Source organism: Blennius ocellaris (assembly GCF_963422515.1).
Source record: "Blennius ocellaris genome assembly, chromosome: 13".
Lineage (NCBI taxonomy): Eukaryota > Metazoa > Chordata > Actinopteri > Blenniiformes > Blenniidae > Blennius > Blennius ocellaris.
In genome coordinates this window covers 16464306-16489475 of record NC_137662.1, presented here as the reverse complement: position 1 = coordinate 16489475, position 25170 = coordinate 16464306, and the positions used below count along the sequence as shown (strand labels likewise).

Genomic DNA, 25170 nt, shown 5'->3' with positions numbered 1-25170 from the left:
AGCCCTTTACTCCCTCGTCCTCTCCTTTTAGAACCAATACCTCACTGATCTCTCACAACGTGTACCCTTTCTATACTTGTTTCTTATTTCTCTTTGCACAAACAACTATGGCACAGGCTCATCAAATCAGACGTCCAATAGCAAAAACTTTATAATCATGTAATGGTAGAAATCCCAGATTCTGATGGCCACTGATGTATGATGTATCTCTATCTTAAAATTCTCACATAATTTCATAAACATTTAGACAATAATTCCTGGTATTATGCTTGAAATGTAATGCTTGACAAACATAGCTGGTTTCTTGTGCCGCTCAACCACAACTTCAGCCGTCAGATGACCCTGTTTGTCTTGAAAATATGTGACTTTCCACATTGTTTTTTTTTTTTTCTGTCTGTCTGTTTGTGACAATAGCTACGATAGAGTCCAGTCAGCATCTGTTTGCGGCTCTTGGAAGTAGCTCTATAGCTGGGCCTGGCAGCACTGACCCCTGCACCAGGACACAGAGAAAATCAATAGTATCGTATCGCTTATCAGATGGTAAAAAGTCAACTAATTACCTCACTGGCGAACTGTGTGGAGAATGAGACAAAGAAAGAATGAGACCAAAACATTAACAAAGTACAAATGGAAAAGCAGCGGGATGATTTAACACTTCTAGCTAAGAAAGATAAAAATCATCCACAATACAGACTAAAGTGAACTGAGTTGAAGAGACAAGCTTTTGTTTTCTGCTGCAGGACACCAGGGGGTGGCAGAACTGATGAAGCCAAACTTTCAAGTTGATTTGGTCCCATATCAGTGCCTTGCGGTCTGTACTGTGTTTTCAACGTAAGATATTCACCTACATAAGTATTTGAAGTAAGAAATTCAGCAGTGATGTGGATAGCATCACCAAAGACATAAAGACATTCATCAATATTGCTTTTTTGATCAACTTGTAATGCCCACTAACTCAGGAAGGGACTACTTAGTCTGATTCAGGATATTGGATTAACCAGTAAAATCAATTAATCACAAGCTTCACATTTTGTTTTGAAGGGCATTTTCTTCTTTCTTTTCTTCTTTTTTATTTTATTTGATGTTTTATGTCAAGCTGCACCATGAGGTATTTTTTTAGCACTCTTATCATAGTATTGTATGTTGTCACTGTGTGTGTGTACTTTCTGCAGGTGCTGCAGTTTACTCCCACAGTCCAAGAGTTGGGGTTAGTCTGTTACTCTTGTCACTAGATATGAACGAGAGTGTGTATGTTCATCTGTCTGTCTGTGTTTGAGGGATTGGCGAGCATCCAGGGTGTACCCGTCCTTTGCTAATAGTCAGGTGAGACCGGCACCATTGCCTAATGAGCCAAAGTTGGATAAAGCTATAGAAGATGGGATGAATGGATGTTTCCTGTCAAAACTCAATGTTAAAGTTGTTTTGGGGTCACCACACTATTTAATTTGCTTTCACTTTGACTCTACTTGTACAAGGATATTTTATTCTGCGTCCGGCTGGGATGTTTGTGCTTTGCTGGCTTTACCGTGTGTACATCAGCATCCCAGCAGTGATTGGTGAATGACAGATGTACGCAACCAAGCTTTTGCAGTTGGTTTTATAGACTGTAAATGATGCAAGTAGTGGTCAGCACAGGTTAACATTAGTGCTCTGTGTTTGTTCCTCCTCAGGCTGAAGCGCAGAGGAAGAGGTCCTGAGAGAAGTGACTTCCTGGGATGAGACCTCTTTTTCACTATCCAGTCTCCCCCAGACCTCCCGGACGAGTGCGCTGGGCGACACATTAAGGTGAATGGCCACAACAACAACAACAAGAAACAAAAAGCCCTCTGCAGACAAAACCCTTCTCTGATGACGTTGACCTTCAGTTTTTGCTGACTCAAGCGTCCGGCACTCCTCTTGTTCCTTCTCTCATTCTGGCCTCCTTCAGATTTCATTCTTTTTCCCTCGTGTCTTTTTTGGATGCCAGCGTCACTGATCAGTGGAAGGACTTGGTGGAGGCACAATTTAGATCAACCTGCTAGGGTCAATTAGCCACACAGACATGCACACACATTTATGGATATAAGGGTCTTGGCCTCTTTGAAGTGTCTGTTTGGAGATTAGGTTTGGTGATGGGTAGCAGTGGGAGAGGGGGATGCAGGGGGAGGAGAGGAGAGGTCAGGGGGTCAGAAATTTGTGACTGAGCCCATGTTGGTCCATACGGCAGCTGGGTGTTCCACATAAGGCTGTGAAAAGAATTGAGGATTATTTCAAATCAAATCATCTTGCTCGGTGTGCACAATTTCCTCGACAAGGTAATATCAGTCATGTAAGTTTGCCGCAACACAATTTATTTTGTATGTGTTATTAACCAAGAGCGGTCGCACAACACTAAATCTTGACACAGACTCCTTATCATTTATGTCAACTCAAGGTCTGGCAGTAAAGGGGCAGTGTTTGTAAGATGTGGAGTGATAACAGTGTGTGGTCAACACAGCAGCAGCTGTCTTCCGCTCCTCTTTCCACCGTATCCATTACAGATCTGCTGTCCACTCTCAGCTCCGCATTTCCTCCAGTATGCTTTAGCCCGTCCCAAACCAGCTGTCCCCTTCATTCACGGGCTGTAGGAAGGTCACTTCCAAAACACAAAGAAGAAAGAAATGGGTTCGTGGTTGATGCAAGATTCAACTAACAAGATTCTAACTGAAAGCTGCATGAATGTGGTTCCAGATTTCCAATGAGTGAAATATTAGGATGTGATGCAAAAGGACTTAGTTATTCTGATGAAAGCACTCAGACATTTCAAGGCAGGGTTGATATTATTCTTATTGCACGTTTCAGCAACACAGCTATTTAAGGTAAAGTGTTATCATTACATTTTAAGTAAAACATCAGCATAATATGTCACTTCTGTGATCTCTGCACTGTTATGGCATCTTGCAGATTGTTGCTTGGATTTGAAGTCAGCACTGTGATTCCCATTTAACTATTTAAGTACAGGTATTTGACAACCAATCATGTTTAACCAAAAAAATATTGGGAAATTACTGCTAAGATCAGCTGCTAGAAAAGCATTGTGGTCATGGACACTTCCCTCCCTCAGCCATTGAAATAGCAACCTACAATGTACACGGTTGACAAAACAGTGACCAACATGGTTTTTTAATCTATCTATCCATCCATCCATCCATTCATCCATGTACAAAGCAATGAGAGATAAAACTGATCTGCTACTTTTAATTAAAAAAAACTATTTCAGGTTCTGTCATGGTCACCGGACTGATTGCACTTTTCCTGAGAAGTGGTGCCACAAAACGATAAATAAAGGGAACGGACACTTGCTGGCTGCATACACTTGCTCCCCATCATTTGAAAACATTTGGGCCTGATATAGTGGTTAAGTATTTTTTCCTCGCAGAGAGATAATCCCTGATTCAAGCCCTGGTGTGGGGGGGTGCTTTCTGGGTTTTCTCCAGGGAAATTGATTTTCCTCCCACAGTCAAACATTTATTTGAGGTTAAGTAGTGACACTAAAATTGCCTGTCGGTGTGAGTGTGTGTGACTTTCTGTCTCTCTGTGTTTGACCTGTGATGGACTGATGGCTTGTTGAGAGCGTGTGCTCTGGCTTCACCTGTAGTCAGCTGGGATTGGCTCTCGCGCCACATAACCCTGTTGAATAAAGCAACACAGAAGAAGGATGGATTTCAATTTTGAGTGACTGAAAACATCACATTGTGTTTGATGTTTCAATGGCAAAAAAAAAGCATTTTGATGTTATTCATTATTTTGTTCATTACTAAACTGATTTTAGATAACAAATTTACCTTCTGCAAATTTCCTTTTTCTCCTGACCCGTGCTGAGTCATGAAGGTTTATAATATATACACACACGGCGTCAGACATTTAAAAAAAACAAACAAACTCAAAAGCTTTCTGGTGTTGTGTTCTCAGCCTGGAGAGGTTAGCTGAGTGTGTTAATGGCAGTAAAGTGCCAAGTCAGAGAGCAGAAGTGAACTCTCTCCTCTCTCTTGTTGTACCATCGTGGGACTCAGAGGGAAGTTCCAGTAAAGAGAGTGCGAGGACGCACACACAGCATTACTCAGTCCTCCTACTGGCTTTCCATGGCAGCACACAACAATAAACCAAGAGTGATTAGTGCTGTGCACTGCACAACAGAGCACTGTGTGATCTGTAAATGAATGAGTGCTGAAACAATTTGTGAATAAATAATGACTCAAATGTTGTCCTGTTCAAATAATTTCTTACAGCCACAATGCAGCATGTTATCAATCCAAGTTTAGAGAGGTCACAAGCAGACGTGACCTCGTCTGAACAAGCCGAAACCTTGATAAAAGCAACACAGAATAGATCACCAGCTGCATCATTAGAATAAGAAATAGATTCATTAGTAGCAATGAAATCTCTAATGGCAGTCTTTGTGTAGTTTTAATATTCCTGTTTCACCCCACAAGCCTTCATCTCAATGTCACTTCAAACACATTACTCAGAATACAAGCTCTGCTCCTGTGAGATATGAATTTCCACTGATTTCCTCCCTTCATCTCGTTGCCTATCCATCTTCAGCGTGCGTGTGACAGCACGAGCAGTGTGGAAAGATGTAAAGAAACTTGTTATGTAATTGAACTCTTCTTAGTCAATTGACTCCCTCCCTCCCTTGCTCTCTGTGTGTTGCGGCTGCAGCTCTCGCTGTACTTGCTGCTGTTTTGGTATTTACACACTTGGGTGTAACTGCATTGTTGTTTAGCCAAAGGGTAGATGTTGAAAACCAAAGGAGGGGGTGAGAGAGGTGTTTCTGTTACGCCTGTGGTCCATTGTGCTTCTGCACCCACCCACCAAACCGAAGTCCTCGGATGAAATTGAAAATGCAAAATGTTCATTGTGTCGCAGGAGTCTGTTGATGCGTGGAGTGTGTGTGAAAATGTCACGTTAAAAAGAGAAAGGGGAGGAGAGAGAGTGCGTGTGTGTGTGTGTGTGTGTGTGTGTGTGTGTGTGTGTGTGTGTGTGTGTGTGTGTGTGTGTGTGTGTGTGTGTGTGTGTGTGTGTGTGTGTGTGTGTGTGTGTGTGTGTGTGTGTGTGTGTGTGTGTGTGTGTGTGTTAAAAGAGGGAAACTAGAGGCAGAGGGGCTGGCAGACAAAAAGTGGGAGAGAGGCGGTAGGAATGAGGGGGAAAGGGGGAGGCGGTGCTAAGGCAGGCAGCAGGGAAGGAAAGCTGAGAAGAGGAACAGTGGAGTGAAGTGAGAGGAGGAGGAGGAGAGGACAGGACAGGACGGAAAAATAAAGGGGGCTTCCATTTGAAGGTCCTCGTGCCAGGATATGAAGTTCCGGAGAGGTGCGCAGGCAACGGCAGGAAGCTGGAGAAGTGCAGGGAGGAGGTAGAGAGGCAGGAGAGAGCGGGAGAGTCGAGGAGAATCTGATCCAAGAGAGACCGGAGGGACTTCTTTTTTTTCTTTCGGTTTTTTAATTTAATTTTTCGTAGGGACAAATGGAGACAACGATGCAGGGCTCTCAATGGGGTGAGTGTGGAGGGAGGGAGAAGAGTGTGTGTTGTTGCATGTGTTTGCATAAGTGAGGCTGATATTCTCCCAACTCAAGCTTTTCTTGTAGCCTGCTTTCTGCTCCAGTTTCGCATGAATACAGATTTGCTTGAGGAATAACTTTGCATTCTCAAGCACCTTGAGTCAATCTGAAGCTACTTAGGAGCTTGTCTGTTGGAGAAATGAATAATCCTAACAGAAGATGTAATGTAAAGAGACTAAAGTTGCTTATTGACACAGAAACGCTGATTTCAGCAGGTCTGGGAAGTAGTTGAGGAAAGAGTTGCTTTCGACTACTAAAATCATGATTCACAATTCTGTGGAAGATGCAAAGCAATTAGATGATTCAGAGTCAGCTGGCTCGCTCCGGCTTAAAACTTAGTTTCCTTAAAGTTGTTACGAGTGTAGCTCCTCTATATGACTCTGGAGGATTGGACAAACACCCGGTGGCTTGGATTGGTTGAAGTGGGATGATGAGTTTCTGTTGGTGTCTGAGCCCAGGTTTTCTAATCCTGACCCAGAGTAATCTGCTCATTACAGACTGTCGGGGGTATTGATTTGAAATTTCAGCCTTTAGAAAAGCTGTTCCACCCTCTGGACAGTTGGCCTGCAGGAGGGAGGAGGAGGAGGGTGTTATTCAATCTGTCTGAACACACACTCACTGTGAAGATAAGAAAGTGCATGAGGCAGCACATAGACTTCTACCGAGCCACACAATTAGGCTGCATCTCAGAAGTGTGACCCTCACAAAACATGTTTTTTTTTTTTTTATCCCAAAGACTTTGAAGGGAATCTTTGTGTATCTTTTGATGACAAAGCACTTTTGGGACACAGAGCTTACTGCTGTTCCTCTTATGTCTTCCCTACGCGCATAATTATAAGACTCCTGGTGAGCCTCAGGCCACATATTGTCGTTTCTCATCAAGTTTGTTTTGGCCCAAGAGTGGTGTGTCAGCAGATATGTTTATAGACAGCATGTTGAGAGGCTACTCATTCACTCAAGTCTTTGTAGTTGCTGTCGGTTTTGACTGTGTTATGTTGAGCTTTGAGTTGAAACTGTGATTGCCTAGTATGGATGCTGGCAAAGTCTAGAAAGCGAGACGTATATGTTCACATATGTGCAATAGTTGTGGGGGTTTAGCAAAGGGGAGTGGAAGCAGAAACGAGAGAAAATGGGTTAACTCATCGGTCTGAAACAAAAACAAATGGAGTAAACATGTTGCTGGTTGGATACGTAACCCCTATCCAGTTGTGTTGATTCATGTCTTCTGTGTACTTAATGGGAGGCAAGTCACTCCTGCGGACTTTTTTTATGTGGTTCAGGAATTCGCTTCCATTTTTCATCTTGCCCCCATTTAAATTAATTGATCATGAATAATTGTGTTGTCTGGTTTTTCAATACGAGAGGCACCTGCAGAGGAAAGAAAAACTGCTGATTCAAGTAGATGTAAAACATGACTAATATATCATGGGTTCAAAAAAAAAAAAATGGCATTATGAGGCTCCTCCACGTTAGCCGATGGGACTAAGAAATTTCAATATACACCTCAAATATTTAGATTTGTTAATGCCATTGTGTTTTTGGGGGGCTTTGAATGATTATTTTTGACTCCTTAAAAGCTTTTAAACAGATTGACGTCAAGGTTGACTTGAATATGCTGTATCGTGATTGACAACTGTTCCAAATGAGGGCGTCACCCTTGATTGGGTCAGGCAGGTGTTTGGGCGGGACCTGGCGCCTGTAGCACCCGTGGTCAATCTCTACTTCATGATAGTCGCATTCCCCCATTCGTTCATACAGTCACACACATACTTGCTGACTGGTGGCCAGGCAAGGTGCTCAACTTTCATTGGGAGCAACTTTGAGCAAATGGTGAAGGAGAGTTTAGGGTTCAAAACATTAGTATTGATGTTTTGAACATCTAACATATTAGATGATCAAGTGAGACTTGGGACATGCAAGAGACACATTGTGCATCCTGTTGTAGATTCAGGAATTGTGCCTGGAGATACAGCATCTTTTTACTGTGATTCAGTGAATGACACAAGAGTAGGCACCATTTTCAATTTATTTTTACATCGGCTGAGCAGGGCTCAATCCAGACTAAATAAATAGCTGAATCCCAAAGCCCATCCACCACAGCACAGTCTCTGGGGTGTCGGAACAGAGTGTTGACTGGAATGAAAACTGAATTAGCCAAAAACATTGAATAAAGGATTTGAACAGACTCCGACTCAATTAAATGCCATCCAAACTCCACTCTGGCCATTCTGTATCCTCCGCTTAATTTTTCTCCAGCAAGCTGAATCTCAATCCAGGTGTTTATGTAAAGCCTCGAGTTGATGAACAAGGAGGGACACAGTCTGCAAGAGAGTGAGAGTGAGAGTGAGAGAGAGAGAGAGAGAGAGAGAGAGAGAGAGAGAGAGAGAGAGAGAGAGAGAGAGAGAGAGAGAGAGAGAGAGAGAGAGAGAGAGAGAGAGAGAGAGAGAGAGAGAGAGAGAGAGAGAGAGAGAGAGAGAGAGAGAGAGAGAGAGAGAGAGAGAGAGAGAGAGAGAGAGAGAGAGAGAGAGAGAGAGAGAGAGAGAAACAGAAGGAGACAGAAGGAGACAGAGAAACAGCAAGAGATTATAAGTCCGCCTGGCTTCTCTTCAGTTTGCTGAATGAGTATTTTCCACGCCGGTCTCTCCTCCCCTCTCCAATCTTTCTCAAGTTAACAGCGGCACGGACAGTATGTCTTGAATACGTCTGCACATGTGCTTCTTTGCCGTGTCAGATATTTTCTCAGATGAGTGGAAGTGAATAATACATCGAGGCTGGCACAGTTGAAATTCAAGCATTGCTGCTTATGTAATAGCTGCTGTGGAAGTCATTTTGCTCGCTGTATTTAGTAGCACTCACTGTATGTGTGTGTTTATGTATCAGTGTGTCTTTTTATAGTTTCCCTAAGCTGTGATCAGTGATTTGAAGCTTTTTGACACGATGGACTTTTCCTGACGAGTACAAAAAACGGAAGTTGTCCAGTCACTGCCTCTCCTTGGAGCTGCCTCTCTTTATGGGGTCATGTTGTCAGTCACAATGTGGTTGCTTTCAGGGTGAGATAACAGACCCTTTCTCTCTGCTTTCTGCCCTCTGTTGAACTGAAACAATGGTTCTCCACTGTTCATACAGCCAGAGCAGCAGGGGGGAAGGAAGGGAGGTTTAGGAGGGAAAACTTAACTCTTCTTGCTGCTGGTGGGACAATGAAAAGTCATTATAGCCAGATTAAACTCCAGTAAACGCCATGCTAAATCTCCAAACATGCTATGATAAGAAAGTACAGCTGGCCCCAAGTGTGTGAAAGTCTGCTGGTCATCGATCCTAACGAACGGTAGCCCACTGGCCAAACTAATCCCTGTGTCTCTTCCATCGGCATTCTTGGTATTTCCAGTGTCTGCGGGTTTGACCACTGACCACCGCTGAATAACTTTCACTGGCTGGAAAACCTCCTGGAAAATCCAACATTGGTAGCGGGACAGAAATGTCAGCCATCCTCCTTTTTTTTTTCTTTTTTCTTTTTCCCCCCACAAGCTGTTAGCTCCATTTATTCCAGTGTTTCCAGCTGACTGTTAAAGGCTGCGCACGGGCTCGTCAGTCAGTTTTGATCAGTTGAAATGTGTTGCTATAGCAAGGTAGTGTGGGAAACTGAAACGCAGAGAGCTGCTGACGAGTCCCGGGTCAGATGCATGTCTCATTATCATAGCCGACCTATTTCAGGCAGTTTTCATCAGAGAAACATCTTGTCGAGCTGCTTATGTTTAGACATCATGGGGAGGTTTGTCCTCTCTGTGGAGCTGATTATCATTCTATACCGCCAGGCTACATGTTTCCCCTTATTTTTAGACGTGACACAAAGCTGACATAATTTTTTTTCAGGCTGTATTTTTTTCAATCGATTTCATATAAATAAAACAAGGCTGTCTTAATTTGTATTTATTTTTTGCACTAACATCCAATATGTTGGATCACATTGGCTCTCTCGACAAAAGCATTTTTATGGCGTTTTTGGGTTGTAGAAATTATGTGACAAACAAATGCACACATGAACCTAGAGTAGATGGAGGGCATGCAAGGAAAGGCTGCATTATGAGCATATAGGCTGTGCAAGATTGAGATCCTTTCAGCTCTACCAGTGGATTATTTGTGAATCGAATCACAAAAGAATCTGTCACAGTAATCGATGTAGAGGCAGGTGTAGCTTGTTGTGGTTTTTCTGCTTAAATAAATTACATTTGTATCATTATTCGGGGAAAATGACTGTGAAAATCAACTGTAGAGCAGATCCGGGGACCTGGGCAAGAAAGAAAATATAAGTGAACTTATTAGAACTTAAATGAATCATTAAAAGGTCCCAAGAACAAATTTTAAAAAGTGTGTGTGTAACTGTGTGTATGCATGTGGAAAATTAGTGAGACAGTCTGGACTTTGGTTTGTCCAGTCTTCACCCTCCGAATTAAGGCCAGATGCTTCGAGAAGCTAAAGAGCCAACCTGTCCGCTGTCGGACCGCCGCACACACAAGCAACACCCTCACAAACCCACTCATTCACCCATTCACTCCCTCTTTCTCTCACTTCCCTCTCCCACTCCTTCCTGTGTTCTTATCATTTCCCCCCCGCACGTTAAAAAGTGGGCCTCTGCTGCCATGGAAACGTTTCTAAACAGAGGCAGAGGGTGAAGTCTGCAGCAGCAACAAGTTGATTGTAAAAGAAGTAGAAGGGGAAACAAAGAAGGACTAAAAAAGGACCTATTGCCAATTACTCCTCCACAAACTGACTTTTTTTAGTTTTTCCTAGAATTTGTCTAATTTGTTTCACCAAAGAAAACACACTTTAATGCAGTCACAGCGTAGCAACGAGAACTTTTGTTCAAAGTTACAATGTCAACCATGTTACACGGCCAAAGAGAGACGAGTGAAAGGAGATTTGGCACCGAGGCGGGTGGCTGAGAAAGTTTGCATTCAGTAGTCTGAAACCCACACACACACACACCGAGCCATGTGGGGGAAGGTGACAGTGAGCCACCAGTCAGACACACAGTCATTGTGTTGGAATGGAGGCACGATAGAACCTCAGGTCTTCTGGCTAAACATTAAACGACTCCTCTCATTTTACAGTGGAGTCGGCTGACTTCATCACAATACCATTTTCTTGGTTTTATTGTCGAGTTTCAGTGAATAGATGCATGACAAATAAATGGTGGAGGAGATTAGGTGTGGATTGATTGCCTTGCTGAGGTATTGTGTGTGCGTGCGTGTGCTGCGGCCTTGCCCGTACTTGCGGATTTTCCTTCATCAGCTGCCATCAAGGATTATTATGATTCACCTGTAGCTTCTTAATATCTTTCCTCATCCAGCAGGATCACTGATCTCAGGATTTATCGAGGCCACCCATGTTTTGTATACCAAAGTAACATTTCTGCTCTCAACTCTTTATCACAGTAGCTCAATGATTGACTTTACTTTGAAGGCTCAAACCATTTGAGTATTATCAGTGCCTGCTGTTTCCTTGAAACTGTCCTGTGCAGCGGCCACCCATCAAAGCCGAGGAAACGTTATACTGGGGCATTTTTTATGAATGGTTCTTATTTCTGCCGACATACTGATACTTTTGCCCTCGTCTGCACGGTGCTGACTTTGATCTGACAATTTTATTCTTTCCACCTGTTGCTCTCATCTTCATACTTGCTTTGGGTTCGGTTCGTCACGCTGTGGTGTTGCTGTTAGGGAATGGGAGGATGAAGATCTGACCGTATAGACCAGTGTGCAAGGAGCAGCATGGAAGTTAAGGGAGTGGTGGAGAAGAAACGATGACAGGAGAGGCGGGGGATAAATAATCCAGCAAAGGAAACAAGGAAGGGACTATATGGATGAAAATCAGCAGGAAATTGAAAGAGGATGAAAGTGGAACGACAGGCGAGAATTTAAAAAGGCTCAATTTGTCAGGGAGATGTCAGTTTGATCAGTAGTTAAAGCTGCAGTGATCAATAATTGCTTACACTGGAATGGATTAAATTCAACAATTTCCAGTTTCCAGTGACAAACTGGAGATTCAACTACTTTCACTTTAACTGGTCTAAACGCTGTCTTGAGTTGATAGACCTGTTGATGTTTATGACCTCAGATCAGATGTCTCATTCCCCTTTAGTTTCTCACTGAGATTGGGAAACCCGGATGAAGGCATAGGCCACTAAACTAAAAAAAATGCTGCACAAATTAGTTTGTTTTGTTCGTTAATAATATTTAAGAAAGTTATTGAAAGCAAAACAAACACTCTGATTCCGTTCATTGTTTTTATCTTCATGGACACACAACTAATGGACACACACTTTTCTAGTTAGTTCATTGTTCAAGTTTAAATGGACTTTAGAATAGATATCCATAATTTGAGAAAATGGAGGAAGGAAAAATCCTTAAGTCTGGCATAAGTAACATGTTGGTTAGTCAGCAGTGGAAGAGATGGTCCAAACGACCCAAAGCTCAAACCACTGTGTCTCTTTGCTTGCTTAAGAACGATCTAACAAGATTCTCAGTGTCTGGTATTGCAAAGAGCTCAGAGCTTATTTTGGACTGCCTGTTATTGCAAAATCCCTTAAAACCCCATCTGAGACCCCCAACCATTCTGCCATTGTGTTCTCGCCTCTGACCCCCTTTAATTTTTTTTTCTCCTTATCCTGACTTTTCTGACTCCGTTCCAAACCCAGTCGAGTCTGAGCAGCTCAGAGTTTTCGTGTGATTGCAAGCGGCTGCTGTTGCGGAATAATGGGCTTCCTTTCCTGGGCAGCAGTGGCGCTGTAACAGACTTATCATAACGGGATTATGTCCCCGTCACAGAATGCACTTCTGGATCTTGTTAGGGAGCTACCTGGGAACCTCTTTCTTCTGTCAGTCCTGCTCTCAGTCATGGTGGGCCGGTCGGTACCTTATGAAGAGCAAACTCACATAATACTTCCAGTCCATGTTAAAAGCAGTGAGGCTGCCTTAAAGTGATTCGGCATCATTTAATAGTTTTTGAGTTTCAGGATGTGGTAGAAAGTGCCCCTGGGTTGACCCTGAAAGAGCTGGCTGCAACACTATTGGAGTTTATTTTTGAGCATCGAATCAAATGCCTCACTGAGAAAAATGCCTCTTGAAAGACTATCAGAATGATTTCAGGCACTTGAGATGTTTTTCTATTTTTAGTGGCAATGGCTGTTTTTCCCCTGCCTGTCTTGTGCTGCTGACAGCAGAGGCGTACACATGTAATGAGGAAGGTGGAAGAAGTAGTGAGGGCGAATGGAGAGATTGCGGACAAAATGTAGACTTTCTCAGTGGAATGCACCTCAGAAGAGGAGGGCCAGTGAGCAACATCAGAGGTGGAAATTAGCTTTTGAGATTTGTTGCCCGAGTACCCAGAACAAAGGCCCACCCCTAGGAGGTCACAGGGGTGGGAGTGTGGAATCAGACCCGCTCCCCTTCACCCATCAGGGGGTCACAGGGTAAGGGCTAAACTAGGAAAGGGGGGGGGGGGTCATGGTTGACGGTCGCAAAGGGTTGTTAATTCTATTATCCCTGCCTGAGAGGTCCTTGTCAAAGAGTGGGAGTGAAGAGTAGGAGGGGTAGGCTGGATAAAAGGTGAAAGGGGGTGATTATTTTTGCCATGGGACTTGATCACATACCATAAATATCTTCAGCTCCTTGACTCATGTGTACTAAAGTCAGTCGCGTCTCTTTGACTCCTTTCTTTGCTCTTTGTCACATACTAGCAGACATGTTCAGAGTTTAGTCTGTCAAGAACTGAAACGCCCCCCCTTGACTAATCAGGAAAAATCAAATCATGTGTTGACAAATTTCTCTAGTTTTATATGAAAAGATCATGTATAATTTTCATAGTGAATTATTAGTCGAGATTGATAAAAAAAAAAAAAAACCTGACCACTTATGGATGCCTCTCTTTTTGTCTTCCTCATAATACATTTGATCTCTGCTTCTCACTGGTTTTCTTGCTTTTAAATACTTTGAATAAGTGTTTTTATATAAATTGCTCAGCCATCAATTGAAATAAATCTGATTCTACTCAGCCATACCAAGGGTAATAATTAATAAAGGTATTTTAAAACACTCTGAAGTTCAGTTCCTGGGTAGTCTCAATCCACGTATGAAGAGTTACTACCTGCTATAGTCATGGTTGTTGAGTCAACTGATTTACAATGATACCAAAACACTCTGCAAAGTGTTTGTCATATTGTTCATCAGTATGAGAAGCCCACTTACCCATAGTCCCACCCACATACAAAAAGTCCCTCTGGGAATGTGGAGTTGAGAGTATAAAGCACGATTTGTTTGTAGATTTCTTTTTAACGATCGAGGAAATGGATTCAACTTTATGAAGAGGGTATAAGCACTTTTTAATTCCCCAGAAATCTACTTGTTGGGATTGTTTTGGTCCCTACTTTTTATAAACTAAAGTGGTGTGGTGGGTGGCCCTTTCACTTCACAGTAAGAAAAGTCCTCAGTTAAAGTCTAGGCCTTTCTCTATAGAGTGTCCATGGTTTCACATGTTGGGTTTTCTTTGTCTACTCAATAACTCAAGGTACTCAATGAAAAATATTGTAATTAAGCCAGAATCAGTCCCAACTGGGGAATTTTCATCCCTTAGAAAAAAACAATTAGTCATGACTATAAAACAAACTAGGCTGAGCCAGAGAGAAAATTGATCACATTGTTAAATAATGTCGCCTCTTTATTGACATTTACTAAAAAGTGTATCCAAACATTGTCTGACATGTGGAACTTGCAGCATCTCGTATGGGAATTCAGAATTGTGCAATTTGTAAAACATACCAAACAGTGCATATGTGTGATGAAGTTATGATAAATGCATTTAATGTGCAATCATATGAAACGTGTTGAATATCCAAGTAATGTTCAATGAATGTGTATTTCAATGTCACTACACTATAGCTCTCCAAGCTTCAATGTAGCAGACACCCACGTCTCCAATAGGAGAATAATGGTGACACCAATCATCCAATCGAAAACCATGTTTGGCACCTACAATGACTAAGCTGAATGTGAAGTGAAAAATATACCACGTCTTAAACCCAAGAAGTGAAACATATAGAAATAGAACAAAACAAAACAAAACAAAAACCATTTCAATTACCTACAGTGTATGTTCAAAAAAACAACTACTCTGTGGTTTATAGGAAAATAAGCTTTAAAGGAATCTGGCAGTGATCTTGTTCATCATCGTCTCTTGTTTCACTCCTGTCGGTTTTGGTGTTGACTTTTTATCTGAAGCTTTAGATTTCATTTGTAAGAAGACTGATGTGCACCTTGATGCATTGGCTTTGAGTGAATGGGTGTTTATGCCCTGCATGTCTACGAGTATCAGTATGACTGCTGGAGCTCTGGCAGACTGTGTATGCAGCCACGGCACCAAAGGATTATTCCACTTGGCCAGACAGGTTTTAGCTTGGCACAGCCAGCCGAGGATATGTTTCCCCTCCATGTCCCCCTGGGCTACTAACACTGATAATACTATCTGCAAACGGAAGACTTAATCTGCTGCCACTTATTGTGTTAATATTATCTAGTCATGTTTCTCCTCTTAAAATAGCGCAACAACTGAGTGAAGTGGTTATTAATAACCTCTTCAAAGATTCCACCTCCTTTTTTGGGGGGATTGTTTGTGATCGAGGTGAAGCGACTATATTTTCAGTAGTGCACAGATGACTGCTCGTAGGTTCAGATGAGGACATTAAGGAGAATCACAGAGCAGCTGCAGATGGTGATGAGAGTGACTCACCCTCTTTCTCTCTGTCTGCTAAATCCATCCTTTCTTTCTCCTCCTGTCTCCGTAATGATGTTGCAATTAGAAAGGTGGCATTGTATGTAAATTTGATTTTAATATTGTGAATAGAACCCGTTCAACAAGTCAGGATAATTATAAAATCATGGTTTTCTTCGTTTAAAAAAAGTCTATACTTAAAATGCATGATCATGCATTATCATGCTAATACTTGCTACTTGCAATACAAGAAATGATGTCGTCTTGGCTCTCTTTAATTAGATTAGTGGTCTAACCTCAGGGCTTCCTCCTGCACTCTGATTATATGAGACAATATTGTGCATGTGATTGCACTAGTGTGTGTATTTATGCGTTTCAGTATGTGCTTAACACAAGCTCATCAGGATGATATTAGTTTTGTTAGTATTATATTGTTGATTATGAATCTACCCTCTAAGTTGGCATTATAGTTTTGATTTTGTAGCACCTGAAACAACTGTGGCATCAGTCCTGATCTGATATAGATCGAGATGACCAAATACAAAATAAATCAGATTTGTGATATAAACACCCAGTCCCTCTATGTCAGATTAATGTGGATCATTATAATAATAATTTGAAGACATTAGGTATTATAAGTGTAGTTGATTGTTCCAATATCGTTTTCTTCTCATTTGTTGTATCCAGGTCCTGAAACCAAAAATTAACCAACTCAAACCCTGCAGTTTAATCTGGTCACTTGTGTCATTGTACTGTAGTGAAATATTTAGAAGTTTTGATTGTTTCCCAGTTGGTGTCATCGCTTTATCTTCATGCATTGCTGTGTTGACACAATCCAGGCTGCTGCAGTGGTATTTGACGGGTTTTCTCCACAGTGCAACTATGTGCAGCGATCTGTGCCGGAGTGTTGTGTCAGCCTATTTTGTGCACAATGTGATTTAATGCCAGTGCACGGCGAGGCAGACTAAAGAATCCCACAATGAGAATCTGTCACTACCACATCACCAGCAGTTTGGAGATTATTACGTCTATTGAATTTTGAATGAAAAGTCTTATGCATGAATGCAAGCGTTCAAGAGATCACATGTAATAGTCCCATCTGTTGCATTCAGAGTGTAAATTTAACATTTTTATCCTCTCTCACCAGTGTGTGTGGTGTGTCTGACGCTGTCAGGCTACCATGGCTCTGGTTCAGGCGCTACCTGTGACTGTGAGTGACCACCCCAACCCAGGTCTTGACGTCCAGCAGTGTGGGCAGCTGTCGTCCCACTCCTCCTCCAGTCCCTGCAGGCCCTGTGGGTCCGAAACAGCCATGGGCTCTGTCAGCAGTCTCATTTCGGGGCGGACGTATCAGGAGAGACACTGTCGGGCTGCCAGTGAATTCAGCACCAAACCCCGCCGCTCCACACCAGCTACCAGCTGCTTCAGGCTCCAGGATAACACCCTCCGCAGCGGGAGCTCCCTGGAGCAGCTGCTTGTTATCAACAACCAATCTCAGCCTCAGGCCCAGGTTCTGCCTCCGCCGCTGCCCACCAAGAAGCATCCCCGGCCTGGAAACTCTGCCGGTGTGAATGGCGGTGCGGTGGCCCCTGCTGCAGTCCCCGGTGCAGTAGGTGGCTGCACAAATGGGAACTTTGGGTTTGTGGGTGATGAGGCAGCAGTTGGAGATTGGAACGACAACCTGGTGCTGACCGCTGCAAGCCCCTGCAGTGACTCGGAGGACCAAAGGGACAACAGAACTCTCAATGGCACCATCGGTGGCCCTCCTCCAAAACTCATCCCAGTGTCCGGACAGTTGGAGAAGGTGAGGTATTCATCTGATTGTCAAACCTCAAATATCGACATTACAGGGTCTTATCTACATCGATACCAGTATTATTTTAATTCAACTTAAATGCCAAGATATGCAGTTCTTCTAAAGTCCAAAACATGCTCTTTTTATGGTCCACTTACAGCTCGTTGGCCAATTCTGCATTCAGACTTCTATTTGGCTTTAACTGGACTGCATCAGTGAATGTTTGGTAGCACACTGTTTCAAATAGACTTGTTTGGTGCACATGGCACCATTATACTTCCATAAATGGACAACACCAACACTATCAACAACAGGAGCAATCTCACTAGGTTCCATTTTAACTGCACCGAAGGTAGCAAGTGTGAACAACCCTTATTTATCACTGTGATTTGCATCATATCTCAAAGAAAACTTGCGAGACCTTTTTCCCCAGTGGAACTCTTTAAATGACGTTCAGCAGGACAATGAATCCTGACTGTGATCTCTGATGACCATATATTTAAAGGACATTGTTATGTTCAATTACAGCTAAAGATTACACACACACATTAAATACCATAGCTGGGTAGACTTCTGCTGCCTGTTTTATAGTGGATTACTATGCTGTCTAATTGGCTATTTATTTCCATCGATCCAGAGGGAAGCTTAATCAGAGGCCTGACAGGTTTGGATGGATCATTTGACAGCTACTCACCTTGCAGACACATCATGATCGGTGTCGAAGCTCACTTGGGTTTAGTAACATCTTCATTCAACCGTGAGGAAGATCATTAAGAAAATGCTTACTGAACAAAAGGCTTTCACCCCCTCCATCTTTGTCTCATCTCCTCCTCCACTCTCCTCTCTGCCTTCTGTTTCTGTGCTCTTTAATCTGATTTTCTCTGTCCTCTCCTTTTTCATGTCCCCCCTCTCTTTGCTGTCTATCTTAGAGGATAGGAATATCATTAAGAAAATTGCTTAATGAAGCCCATGAATCTCAATTAAACCAAATCAAACAAATCAGATCCTGGTGGAGGAACCTGCCAGCATATCAATCACCCTTCTCTAATGAGTTTTACTCAGCCGTTGCTAATTAGCACAGATGAGCGTTTGTCAGAAAATAATGCTGGTGTGTTTTGTTCTTATAACTTTGAACTTGTAGAACATGGAGAAAGTGCTGATCCGTCCGACAGCGTTCAAACCTGTCATCCCCAAGAATCGCCACTCGGTGCAATACCTGTCGCCACGGCCAGGGGGGAGCAGTATGTCCGAAAGCCAGGCCAGCCTCAACCTCCTGCTGCCCCTCGCAGGGTCTAATGGCACCTCTGGGACAAACGCTAATGGAGGAAGCAGCAGTTCCAGCTCTGAAGGGAAGCGTAACTCCTACAGCGGCGGCCGCAATGCTCGGAGCAGCCAGTCTTGCTCCATGTCAGATTCGGGGAGGAACTCGCTCTCCAGCCTCCCCACTCACAGCAGCACAGGCTACAGTCTGGCCCCCAGTGAAGGCTCCAGCTCCGGGTCGGGCTCCGGGGGACAGCTGGAACCTGCGGCCGGACTCAGTCGGAACACTTCAGGTGGGACAGGGAGCCATGGTCACAGTAACTCAGACAGTGGACGTTCCTCGTCCAGCAAGAGCACAGGCTCGGGGTCGCTGAGCGGGCGCGGGCAGCCCTTGTCGGACAGCGGGTCCTGTGGACACTCGCCACCACCTGTGGAGGGCTACGAAGTCATCGTGAGGGAGCTGGAGGAGAAGCTGAGGGAGCGAGACCTGGAGCTTCAGCAACTACGAGAAAATCTGGATGAGAATGAAGCTGCGATCTGCCAGGTGAGACATGGTGGGCCTCCTGACACTTCCTCCCCCAAATCTGAAATGAACTAACTTTTGACCTCTGTTGAAGGTGTACGAAGAAAAACAGCGTCGCTGTGAGCGAGAGATGGAGGAGCTGAGACAGAGTTGTGCCACCAAGATGAAGCAGGCCTCTCAGAAGGCCCAGAGAGCACAGCAGGTGCTACAGTTACAGGTACGCCAACTAACCATAAACATTGTGTTGTGATGCTCTCGTGTTTGTACGCAGAAATTTACTATGTGTATTTCTTTACCGTTAATGAATTTATGCCCTGCTTAATTGTTCAGCCATGTTGGCTTTTTTTGTTGTAGTCTGTTAAGAACCTTGTTTGTTTTCAGGTTTTCCAGCTACAGCAAGAGAAGAAAAAGCTCCAGGAGGACTTTTCCTCTCTGCTGCAGGACCGAGAGACGCTGGAAAGGAGATGTGCCACTATCCAGAGGGAGCAGACCCAGCTGGGGCCACGCCTGGAGGAGACAAAGTGGGAAGTGAGTCTGACATGGGGAAGCTGTGAGGTCATTGATAAATGTCTGTGAACATCTCCGTTGTCTCAGTCAGACAGCGGCATACTGCCCTGCACTCTCTCACCTGTTTGTTTTTGGGGTTTTTTATGCTCAGGTGTGTCAGAAGACGGGAGAAATCTCCCTCCTGAAGCAGCAGCTGAAAGAAATCCAGTCTGAGCTCAGCCAGAAAGCAGGAGACATTGTGGTTTTGAAGGCCCAGCTCAGAGAAGCTCGCTCTGAACTGCAAGCGAGTCAGGTTCGATCCCAGGAGGCGCAGGCGGCCCTACGAACGCGCTCTCTGGAGCTGGAAGTCTGCGAGAATGAACTCCAGAGGCGCAAGAGTGAAGCCGAGCTGCTTCGGGAGAAAGTGGGCCGCTTGGAAGAGGAGTCGTCCCGACTCCACGAGACCCTGTCCAGTCATTGTGGAATGTCGCTACCTGGAAACGGAAGCATGAAGGGTCAATGCATGGCTCTCTCCCACCAACAGGTCAGGGGCGTTATAGGAAGGGGTGGTCCCAGCCCCTGTGTGTACCGTGACGGAGAGGAAACTCATCTGGTTTGGGGAGGCGAGAGTGACGAAGCCAAGGCACAGAGGCAGAATGCAGAAACATTGTTGGGACTAAGGCAACATGTAAGTATACTTTTAGCACCTTTTCTAGCTGGAAGTGACAAAAAAAAAAAATTGTGCGATAATGAAAAGTAACTTACTGAAACTGTATTCACCAGATGGATAACGTAGATAGGTGCAGATCTATAAATAAGTGGATGATTTATGTGTACATTTATCTGAGACTATTTTAATATTTTTCAACTGTATGAATGCCAAGAAATTATACAGTTTATTAATGAATCATAGATAGCAGTGCATTGCCCATAACATCATAAGGCAAGGTTGTTTCTTGAGGACTATTGAGACCTGAGGCAATTTAAAGCGCTGCACTTTCTAACACAACATTAAGAAGCACTGTATAACTGCAAAATACAAAATGACAAAAGCTGAAATGGTCAAACGCGTCCACCGTTGTTTCGAGGAGCTTGCATCTCAGATGAAAACCTAAAAATAGTTTGAAAGAATAAACAAAGATGACCTTTTCTTTTTCTGTGTAAATGACAGTGGAGGTGTGTTTTGAGCACCACCATCATAGTGCATGATACTATTCATATTTGAAACGGCTAGAAAACACTACACATCAACAAGACCTGATTGTTTGGAGTCTAAAAAAAAATAAAAAATCACTGCTTCAGCATATCAATGAATTACATCTCATTCAAGCCCACCACTCACATTAAGTAAAGGTGTATTTTAAAAAGTTAGGAAACTAAAGTAATTTGTTTCCTTACTTTAATTAAAACTTTATGTACTAAAAATGTATTACGCATAAACTGAAATATCTCAAAATCAACCCAAAAATACAGTATTTCACAAATGTATTATGTCTTTTAACCGGGGGTCATAATTAAACCTTTTAAAAGGTATTTTTGACCCTTTTTAGTTTATATGATTTCAGTGTAGAAACAACCAAAATGGAATTGGATTTTTTGGGGGGAGATGCACTTGTATGTATGCGACTTCAACAACTTTTTTGAACCAGAAGATGTACTGTTTTTGTGCTGGATAATGTCTTTCAAATAAAGGAGCAATGTAACAGTACTGTTTCTCTTTTTTTTCCTCAGGTGGATCGGCTGAAGGCTGAGCTCATTTATGAGAGGAGGACGGGTGAGGAGCAACTGTCACGGTTCGAGGAAGAGAGAAGAGTGTGGCAGGAGGAGAAGGAAAAGGTGAATATATAGAAATATGCGGTGGTGACTGAAAATGTGTTCAGTCACGCTCTTACAATGTTCTTTTGATTGTTTCTGATTCAACTGCATGCTTTGTTTCTTTAAAACCAGGTAATTCGCTACCAGAAGCAGCTGCAGCAGAACTACATCCAAATGTACCGCCGCAACCGCGACCTGGAGAGAGTGATGCGGGAGTTGAGTTTGGAGCTGGAGAACAGGGACATGGAGGACTACGAAGTCCACAGTGGCAGTAATGACATCCACTTTGAGGAAATCACTGCCACGGAGATCTAAACACACTCACACCCCTTTACAAGAAAACGTGCAAAGCAACATGGAAACACATCTCACGAAGGACTCAGTAGGTGTCAACCAGTTATTGAACTCCGGGCCAATTACTGCACTATCTTCAACATGGCTTTACGTGGACCACCAAGCGAGCTTTCACCTCTCGTCACTGTCAAAACGGAGATCTCCCAAAGGTGCATTCTTACTTCCAACTATCAGAGAAGTACTTAAAAAAAACTAAAAAAAAAAACCTTTTAACATGTCTCCCCAAAAACTTTTTATGGGTTTTTATTCCACTCCAAAGCCAGCACAAAGACTTCCTCCATTTGTGGGAGCAAAGAGTAGATGAAAAAGTGTTTCTTTCTCAGACCACGTTCAAATCAGGGTATTAAAAAATCAATGGGAACTTACAGCAAAAAAAAAAAAAAAAGTTATTACACATCAAGCAATCCAGTCAAAGCGCAGTCACAACTTATCTTGGTAGCACATGATGTTAACGACGCGGCCACCAGCATGCATGTATTCAATGCATCAACACCGCTGTTATGTATGAATGATGACCTCTTCACTCAAACATCAAACCACTGCTCCACTGTTAATATTACTGTATGTCATCTTGATTTTACAGCACCGACTGGTCTTTTTAAAAGTGTAAAATAACATATCTGGTTGTTTAGCAGGGTTTCTCTCAATGACTTTTAAAAGGAATGTATTGTCACTATAGTGAAATGCAGTAAAAAAAACAAACAAAAGTGGGGGGGGGTTGTCATTGGCGAAACAGCTGTTATTTTTGCACAACTTTCTGCTGTTTATTTTGGTATAACGACTGTTTTTGTGAAAATCGTCAAACGTCAACAAAACCAATTCTGACATGCGTCTCTCACTTTGCTTACACGTGGACATCGTATTCTCTCTCTGCCTCAAACTATCAAGGACACAGAAACCAAACGCTGAGACAAAGTGTTTTTATTTGAAGTCCGCTCACGTTTTCTCGACCACCAACAGTTGCACTCGATCGGTGTGTAAACTTGCTCCTTCGCTGCAGCCAGCTCTGACATAAATATTTATATTTTACGATTATTCAGCACGAGGATGTGGGCTGTAGCATGGCAGATATCACTGGGATGCTGCTGATTCCTCTCACCCACTGTCTTTTTTTTCTGGCTTTCTCTTTACGTCTGCTCTCTTTTGTCTGCTTCTTACTGAACTATTTTTATACCAGAAGAAAAGAGAAAAAAAAAGCACCTCAGCATCTAGTATCAGGAAGCTAAATATAGAGCATATTTACAGTATTACGGTTTGGTTGTGACGTCACAAGAGATTTAAGCCAGTGTTTGAACTGCAGGCATGCTTGTTCAGAGTTTCCGTTTATTTCCGCTCTCACTCCCCATTAGTGCTCTTTATGTAGCTCTTGGCATCCCGAAGCCAAATAACACTTTTAAAGTCTTCCTAGTCCACCCCGCACCCACCCCCCCTCCTGCCTACATTATAAACTTCACTGACTGCTATACAGGTAGTGAGGCTGGCATGCCTGCATGTCTTTGTTATATGAGATTTCTGAAGAGAAAACCTTGGTCAGATAACGGAGGGATGAGATGCAGAGGCAGTGGCTCCAGCTCTGAATGTCCAGACGCCCCCTCAACCATAAACGGGCAAGGAGAAGTCGTCAAGTTTAAGGCTGTGCAGCTCTTCTGTCACAGTAACGCAGGGCTGTGTTTAACACTGACTATGGCAGTAGTGGGCTGCTGAGAACTTTTATTTTGCAAAGAGTCTATATCAAGGAATAATGGTTAAAAGGATATCTATATAATGGAGGAGATGTTGTATATTTTTTTATATATAGCACTTGGAAGATATTTTGTTGTAGTACTGGTATAAGTGTGGGTTGATGTATATTGCATACCAATATCTCAAATGATGGATCAATTCCAAATGGAGGCAGCAGCATCTAGAAAGTGCACCCAATACTGTAATGCATGACGATTTAATGTTTACATGATATAATCTGTGTGGGGAAACCTCACACACACATCAAAACGACCCAGGTGATAGGGGAGCTTTTTCATAGTTTGACCTGTTGTCTCTCCATTTTAATTGATCTCTCACTTGATTTTCAGTATCATAAAGTGTCGCACTGATTCTCGTTGAGCTCTGTTCCATCATTTCCTTTATAAATGCATGAGATGTGTCATTTCAAAGATGCCTTCGCCAAGTTGAGGTCAGGCTTAAAGCAACCAGAGAGTATTCCGTTTCCTGTAATTGCCAATTCATCGAAATGGTCTGTATAATTGATCAGGCTACATTCTGCATGACATCACCGTGGTTTAGAAAGTACCCGAGAATATTAAAAAGTCTACACTGTGCATACATTGTAAAGCCATGGGAGGAGATTGAGGCAACTGCATTCATTTCTGTTAACTAGACCTCGACTGTTACATCCTCACCACAGATTCATATTAACAAAAATCACGAGTGTTGCAAAACTGACTCACTCACCGAAAAGAACTGTTTGGATTTGGGGTCAAAGTTTATTTTTTCCTCCTCTCGTATATCAGTTCTCTTCATCCATTACATAACCATTCTGTGTAAATATGTAAAACACTAAATAGTATAACAGAGTGACATTGTCTTTTATTTAGACAAAAATATCTATTTCAAATGTAGCCACTGTGACTAGACCAAAGCAACGTAACACATTTCTTTATCCGTGGCATTTATTTCCATCATTTAGTGTGCATTCTTTATGTTTGCCTATGTTGTGTCTTCATTAATTCAGAAAGTGAGTAGTTGTCCATGTATATTTTTATGTGTACATTTCTTGTACAAATGACTGTTTTTAATTAAAGAACAAGTTGCCACACCTTAACCAGCCTCCTGATTTATTTTTTCCTCCCATAATCACATGAAAGCTGAGTAATGTATGCCGTGTGAACAGTTATAAGCATTAAAGTAAAATACATGGCGTACTTTGAAATAACTGAAGGCATAAACGTACTGTTTAATTGTCAAATTGCAATAGCATGCCAAGACATAAACATTCCTGAAGTTTCTCGAGTATCCACTTTAAAAAGTGTTTTGTGAGTGTTTCCCCCACTTACTTCCCCCAGTCTGCAGAAGTAAGGCACTATGCACGCTACATTCCAGTTATCTTTGTGCATTTTTCCCCCCCTATATTCCACTTTGATTCAAACTCTGCCAAGATCCCAATGTCCTGCATTGCTCACTGACATGTTTTTCCAACTCCTCTACATGTCTGCGTAAGCTCCGTCCACAGCATGGTGTAATTAAGCCTCTAAAGTGGCAGATTGTCCAGAGCACAAGCGCTTCTACCAGAAAAAATGCAGCACAAAAATACTGAGCAGCAATTTGTAATAATCCTCCCCAGACATCCACTAAACCCAAACTATCAGTTTTGACATAATACAGGAGTTTAATCTGGGTATAAATCTATAAATCTCATAACGGAGACTGGGGTAATCTCCTTCTGGCAGGTCTGCAGGGCTACTGGTCGGAGACGGTCCAAGTTAAAAAGGCAGACCACTCATTCCACAGTCAAACTATGCGAAAGGGTCACGGCAAGGTTGCCACATATTGAACAGTGGCACAATTTCAACTGAGAATGATTTTTGTGAATCACATCAGTA

The 25170-nt window shown here is 42.8% G+C and overlaps 1 protein-coding gene across 2 annotated transcripts in view; it reads left to right on the top strand.

Annotated features, from left to right (window-relative positions):
- lzts2a (leucine zipper, putative tumor suppressor 2a) overlaps positions 1-24392 on the top strand; it is a 40143-nt gene extending 15751 nt beyond the window's left edge. Inside the window, exons 2-9 of one of the 2 annotated variants that reach the window (XM_080507707.1) lie at positions 1671-1785; positions 16486-17142; positions 18275-18937; positions 19011-19133; positions 19298-19444; positions 19575-20090; positions 21134-21238; positions 21350-24392. In XM_080507707.1, coding sequence (XP_080363833.1) covers positions 16519-17142; positions 18275-18937; positions 19011-19133; positions 19298-19444; positions 19575-20090; positions 21134-21238; positions 21350-21532 — 2361 coding nt within the window. In that variant the 5' untranslated portion in view covers positions 1671-1785; positions 16486-16518 and the 3' untranslated portion in view covers positions 21533-24392. Of the gene's footprint in view, positions 1-1670; positions 1786-5251; positions 5513-16485; positions 17143-18274; positions 18938-19010; positions 19134-19297; positions 19445-19574; positions 20091-21133; positions 21239-21349 lie in introns of those variants that run through there. The other variant, XM_080507708.1, reaches the window with a different exon arrangement.
- The last annotated feature ends 778 nt before the right edge of the window (positions 24393-25170 follow it).